Below are 7,355 nucleotides of genomic sequence, written 5' to 3'. Positions count from 1 at the left end.
ATATAAATTTAGTAAATAGTTTTCAAATGTGCACAGAACAATGGAACCAGTATGTGAGGAGTCTTTGGACCCTTTACATAACATCTAGGAACTTCTAAAAAGCAAACTTTGGGATCTTCAAACCGTAATTACATTTTATGCATCTATATTGCAAAGATTATTTGCATTTAACTTGATCCTTTCTAAAGTAATGTAACACACCGTAGGAATTCTTAAAGACAAAAACAACAATAGAGAATTACACAAACCTTATCGTTCAAGTTGCACTTGTAGAACAACTGTCCTTGTTTTTTGTGCTTCAGCCTCACGCTCAGTACTCTCTCAAAGGAAATTAAAACAATCAATTGCACACTCAGTTTGAGTCATGTCTTGTATAAGATAAATACATACATAATCAGGAAGTCACAGTCCATATCTGAAGAAAATATTAAACCAAATTAAACCTGTTTTTTGTCCCTGAAAGTGACCTCTAGCCACATTGTTCATTAATCCAAGTCCATGTGCTCCCCTACAGAAACCTGGGTTATTTTGCGAAGCAGCGGAGTCCATCAGCAGTCATACTGAGCCTGTGGGAGGCTCGCCACCAGGACACTGCTGACCTTGACTCTCTAGCCAGTGCTCTAGAGGAGATTGGCAAAATCCACTCCAAAAGCTCCCCCAAGGACCAGGATGAGCCAGAGCCTGACTTCAATCACATACAAGCAGGCAGTCTGTGCGGAACAGGCCAACGAACGAGCCCGAAGACAGAGGACTCTGCTCCTGAATATACAGGCTGAGAGAGAAGAGACGACAGAGGGACAGAAAACTGACTAACACAGTGACTAACATATATCTGTGTTTGACCAGATGCAGTGATGGACAATACACTGTGGCAGAAGGTCATGAAGTTGTCAGTGACTAAATGGTGCAAGCAGCCAACACACCGTCCAATCACAGCAGTTTGAGCCGAGCCGGTGCCTGCTGTGGATTTACCCGTCTTTTGAGAATCTTTTTCTGCCTTCCTACCCAAATTTAAGGTTAATTTTTAATTTATTGTTCCTTAATTGAAGGTGTATTCATTTCTAGAAGAGACAGGAGCTCCTTTTCCCCCTGGGATGTCCCTGCCGCTTCCCCCCCACACAGCAGCTAGACATATTTGCATACAAGTTCTTAAATGCAAATAAGCTGATACAGCTGTGGTGTCATTTCAGAGTTACCCAGTAGTTGATAAAATGTTTTTTTTTCTTTTCCAAACCATATTTCTGTGTCAAAGAGTGAATGAGGACTTAAAAGCAACTTTTTTTGACATCTAATATATTTTTAAAAGGAAGCTGCTGATTGCTTAAATGTTGTGCTTGTGGACTTTTACAGCCAAGTATCTTGAAATTTACCCATTTTCATGTCTTAGAAAAACCCAAAAAACTTAGTCCATAGGAAGTTTGGTGCTTCTGATAGACAACCAGTGTTATATGATAATTTATACAACAGATAATTTAAAAAACATAATACCAGCCCCAGTGTGAACTTGAAGGACAGCACAGTCAGGGGGCGACTTCCCACATGTGCATGTGGTTGTGGTGAATGTGGAAGAGTGAGATTTCAAACTGTGGCATTACAGTTTATTACAGTTTCCTCCACCAAGAGATAGCGAGGAAGGAAGCTGTACAACATCATTTCATGGCACTGCAGGGAGCGAAAGACTGCGTCTTATCAAGTCGTTCCCACCATTAACTCCTGTCACATAGACCTCATATCAGGCCTTGACACACCCGGCTGTCCGCACCACCACCGCCATCGTTCACCTCCAACACACACATGTTAATGTTTCATGGCTACAAAGCTCATGCACAAATGAGCTGGGTTTTCATGTTGTAAAACAAACAAACAAACAAACAGAAGATGAATATTTATGGTGTCCATCTCAGAAAAACAACACACAATCATACAGCTGTTTACACACTAAACCCACATCATACTGAGAGAATGATATTGGAAATTATGTCCTGGGTATGGGCGTGGATGGATTGTTGAATGGACCTTTCAGGCAGACACCTAGGGGCCCAAGGGTTTAGGTGGCCCCGGGGTCAGAGCCTTTATTGAAGTGAATATTAACACTTCATGCTTGAAAATCAATTAAATTACTTTAAAAAGACACAAAACAACCACAGAGGCACAATACTCCTACAAAGACATGCAAACTGACAAGAAGTAGGCAAAAAGATGTTAAATGAACAAAAAGACTCAAAACAACCACACAGTCACAAATAATTGTATAAAGACACATGAAATTACTACAAATAAATGCAAAGAGACACATAACAACCACACACAGTCAGAAAAAACACTGAGAAGACACACAAATGATGACAAAAAGGTAAAGAATGACCAGAGATGCAAAATGACTACAAAGACTCAAATCAACTACAAATACTGTAGATGCAAAACAACTACAAAGAGTAAGAAAAATGAAAACACGCAATACAAAGAGACACAAAACGACTCCACACATGGAAAAACCTGCCACCACTGTGTTGTTTATAGTTATTTTGTGTCCCTTTCAGTGGAGGTCATGGAGTCATTTTGTCTCTGTGGTTATTTTGAATGTCTCTGTAGTATTTTGTGATTCTTTGTGGTTGTTTTGCATCTGCTTGTAGTTGATTTGAGTCCTTGTGGTCATTTTTACATCTGTATTTTTAATGTGCCCAGGGACCCGTAAAACCTTTAGTACTGTTCTGCATTGCATTAGAATGAATTAAGTGTTATACACTACCAGTCAAAGCCTTGGACACACCTTTGCCAACATTTCAGTGGGAAGGTGTGCTCAGATTCTGGCTGGTAGTGTAGTTTAAGAAAGACAAAATTTTAACCTTAAGACACTTCCTGATTTTGTTATTCTACCCAATGTACTTAGATCTTTAGCCAGTGTTTGGAGGGCACCCGTTGTCACTCAGGGTCAAATTTGTGTAACCAAAAACTGATTAAACTGCAACATATGTCTGTACCAGTTTTAATACACATTATATACATTTCATTAATTCTTTTGACATGACGTTTATTCAGAAAAAAAAGCATCCAGCCTCCAATCTTCAGAGAGTTTGTACATACCTCACATCACAATGGGTCTCTGCCTTCCCTCTGCCAGAGAGATGTATGCTGGGGAAAATACGGTCAGCTAAATTATCCAAAAACATATTTTCTCACTTCCTATATAGTCACATTTAGCCATAGTGTTGTTTTTCTCCCCGGTTTTGATATATTTGCCTCTGAAATGTTGGTATCTATTGTAGGTGAATGGAATAGATTTGTGATGCTCATGGTTTTGAAATATTACAATTATTCCTCATAATCCATAGAACACGCTGTTAGTAGTTTTCATATTCTATGAAAGGCAGGGTATACTTGTTCACTTCTAGAAAGGGAAAAGCTGGATATTTTGTTTTTTAAAACCCAAACACTGAATCCCACATCTGTATTTTGTCTGTGTTTGCTACATAGAAGTCAGCCCCATTTAGCCCCAGCTTGGCACTCAGATGTTACTTCATGATTTGGTTACATATCAAACAATTTACAAATGTTAGAGGTGACTTAACAGGTGCCTGCTTTCTGCCGTGGATAGCAACATGTTTGCCTGGAGTAAAATCCATTGTTTCCACAAACCACACTGGTCACTGCTGGAGGGTTTCAAACTGTAAGGAAGCACGGAGGGAGAGACGTGAGACAAAGATACTGCATGTGGTGAAAATGTATGCAGCTGTTTTAACAATACCAGTTAGTTATTGTAGTTTGGATTTCTTGTCAACAGTTGCAGCAGCTCATGGAGGTGATTAAGGTAGGCTTTTTAATGACTCTGAGCACCAGATTACAATATACTTACTGTAGATTCAGTGTGACTTGTAGATGGGTGAACAACTAAATGCCCTCAGATGGTCAAAAGCAGCCAGTTAAAACATGTTTTGAAGGAAATTTAGAATGTTTTTGGCACAGTACTGGGGACTGTAGTAAAGTCAGAGACCATTTCTTCTTCTTACATGGAATTAGTAATGAACCTCCAACCATAGCTGACTTATATAATCCATATTCATACCTATAGCCTAATCGTTGCTGTCAGCTAAAAAATGCATGCCATAGTTGTCCTCTCTTGTCTACAAATCCGATTCAACATTTTTATTCTAATTCATTTGGCTATTTTTATGATGAGAGAGCTAAATGTATTTTGAATATGTCCTGGTTTTTCAGGAATCATAGGGTGACTTTCAATTAACCACTGAGTATTTCTGACCCGATACTGTATGTGAATGGTTTCATCCTGCCATGATAAAGGACCAGTTTCATTTCTCTACATTGTCTCTATGCATTTCTAATCAAATTATATTTATCTTTTATGTAATTTAAGATGGTAAGTAAGGTATGTGACAGGTAATCTTTTATTTTTTCCCAATATAACTCTTTCCTTAACTGTGACTAACTTGATTTTCCTTTTCATTCATGCAAGCAAAGAGCATCAAAAATGGAAATGTGTGCTTTTGTAACGATTAGCGGTGGCCTATGTTGCATTGAGAGCATCCTGTCTGCGCGGTACACCCCATCAAACTCAACATTCACCTTCTATCTGGATGTATTTCAGCTATGTGTACTGTATCTCATAAACATGTTAAAATTCAGTTTTTAGTTGTTGTTTTTTTTTTTCAGTGAGCTCAGACACACATACACAGATAAAATTCTCACTATGTATAATGCTTTAGTGTAAGACTGACCTTGTTTGAAGAGATAAATTTTCTGTTGCATCACCTGAGCTGGTCGGTCTCACACTCTTTTTTGCTTCACGCATGGCCTTTGGCTTCATATCACTATTCTTGTGCCTTGTTTAACTACTGTAAATGGTGAATGTTGTAAATTACAGATGGGGATGAAAAAAAGAACAATTAATCATGCTGACATACATTTAAAGGTATTAATTCAAAAAAAGTATTTAAGATAATATTATTGAATAGGCTACAGAGCTTTTCTAGTGCTGAACATCTATGTTTGGTAATGCCAGGGCAGCTTTGTGGTATATTGTACCTATAATTATGGACATTTTGGATGTTTTCTGTACAGTAGAATTTGCAAATGTATATGCAGCCTTTTGGAAATAAATGTACAGTTGAAAGATCTCAGCTTGTCTAAACACTAGTTATTTGGCATCATACAGTGAAACTATCCATAAATAAATTTCCCATCTCCTAATACACATGAAATGGATTAATATATGTATATAATATATAATTAATATATCATGTAGAATTACGCACACAAAGAAACATCAAGGCCAGTGCAATAAGGATTTGAGGAGTGCCAATAATATTGTAATGTAGGCTGAATGAAGAAGGGAGCTGGAGACAGAATTTGCCTTTTGGGCACAACAGTGTGCCCTATACACTGCATGACCCCACAGTACTGCTCTTTATTATCAGCACAAACACAGTTATTTACATGACAGCTGAAGCCCATTAGTCCCACTAGAATCCTCAGTCACGGTGTCTGGCTTTAAAGGCTGGGCCTGAGCCTGAAACTCTCAGTGATAACTGTAGCATCTGCATCACGTATTTTGCCAAAATAGCTACCTCAAGCTAATCTTTGGTAGCAAAAAAAGAAAGAGAAAAAATGTCCTGATAATAGATGGCAGGATGGTGGTAACATCATTATAATAGCAATGAGCTTCATGTATACATCATGTCACTGGTTTCTCTGTTAGACAGCATTGCCCAGGTGTAACAACAAGAGTGGCATGACAATAGTAGATTTTTGCTCTGGATATTGTTGGTGAATATAGAAAGAATTTAAGCATTGATATCAAACATTTTAGCTCAAAAAAACCATTGGCAGGTTGATAGGAACCATTGATTTTGGAGCAGGCTCTGGCTTGAACACCTGTGGTTGTTTAGATTTTGGTCTAGAAGCTGTTATTATGGTGAAATTTACTTCAGATTTGCAGATAACCGTGGCCAGTGATGTTAGCAGAGCTAACGCTGAAAACCCAAGCTGTCCAGAAACATGGCTCAGAGTTGGTAGGTGACTCCTGTTCAGGGCTGTAGAAGCTGACCAATCAGAACAGACTGGGCTTTTAGGGAGGGGGGGCAGGAGCTAAAACAGAACATCTGAAACAGGGGTGAAAAGAGGGTCTGGAGTGGCAGGCACTATGAGGAAACTAATGATCTTAAACATTTTCAAGTAGAAACTGTAAATAATAATATAAACCTGAAAATTAGCATAATAATAGACCTTTAAGATAGCCGGCCCTACAGCAGGACTGAGGGCTGATAGGCAGCAATATTATCATTACACAGTAATCATGAAAATGATTTTGAAACATGGTTATGAGGTATCATGCCTGGATGTTCTAACGTTAACTGTTTTGAAGTTAATTCTAGCAATGTGTTTAATTAAAGAAGTAGATTTCATGATATTAAAGATTTTCCTTTCAGTGATAACTATAAAATAAATGTAGTGAGATACAATAAGACATACTTTGAAGCATTAAGTAAAACATAGTTATAACATATGTTTTTGTTGAAAGAAAAGATAGGACACAAAGCATTCAAAAGACAAGCTTTTCAGCCCAAAATGTCTCCAGAAATGTTATGTCCACAGAGAAGTGTCCACAGCTCAGACTGTTCTTGTACTTGACAGCTTCTACATGTTACTGTAACATTATGAGTTTGAACAAAATCTTCTTAAAAAACACCACACAGACCCTGAACAAACTGCATTTATGGAATGTTTTTATCCAAAGAACTTTACAGTTTGCCTCTCATTTATCTATTACACATTGATGACACTGAATTACTGAACCAGGCAAGGCACTAGTCTGACCAGAGGGAGCAATTTGGTGTTAAGCATCTCGCTCAAGCACTCTCCAAACATACAGCATTGCCAGGAGGAAGATCAAACTGATGTTGAATGACTTGCTCTGCACCCTATGCCTTAGCTGCCCTCCCTCTACAGTGCCTATAAAAAGTATTTACCCCCTTGGATGTTTTACCCTTTTATTGATTTTATAAATCAATCATGGGCAATATAATTTGGCTTTTTGACAAAAAAAATTACAAAAAAACTCTTTAATGTCAAAGTGAAAACAGGTTTCTACAAAGTAATGTCAGTTAAATAAAAATATGTAATGGGAAATAAGCCATTGTATAAATATTCACCCCCTTCAAGTCAGTATTTAGTAGATGGACCTTTGGCTGCAATCACAGCACTGAGTCTGTGTGGATAGGTCTCAATCAGGCTTGCACATCATTGTCTTGCTGGAAAATAAATCTTCTCCCAAGCCGAAGTTCTCTTGCAGACTGAATAAGTTTGCCCTCCAGGATTTTCCTATACTTTACTGCATTCAC

The 7,355-nt window shown here is 38.1% G+C and overlaps 1 protein-coding gene across 3 annotated transcripts in view; it reads left to right on the top strand.

Moving 5' to 3' along the window:
• The window catches only part of unc5db (unc-5 netrin receptor Db), a 263,236-nt gene extending 258,121 nt beyond the window's left edge, over nt 1–5,115 (top strand). For all 3 annotated transcript variants that reach the window (XM_020599199.1, XM_020599197.1, XM_020599196.1), the window contains one exon: nt 515–5,115. In XM_020599199.1, coding sequence (XP_020454855.1) covers nt 515–776 — 262 coding nt within the window. In that variant the 3' untranslated portion in view covers nt 777–5,115. The remainder of the gene's footprint in view (nt 1–514) is intronic.
• Nucleotides 5,116–7,355: the final 2,240 nt, after the last annotated feature.

The sequence above is a fragment of the Monopterus albus genome, unplaced genomic scaffold, assembly GCF_001952655.1.
Source record: "Monopterus albus unplaced genomic scaffold, M_albus_1.0 scaffold40.1, whole genome shotgun sequence".
NCBI lineage: Eukaryota > Metazoa > Chordata > Actinopteri > Synbranchiformes > Synbranchidae > Monopterus > Monopterus albus.
The sequence above is the reverse complement of the archived record's forward strand: the minus strand, read 5'-3'. Positions and strand labels throughout refer to the sequence as shown.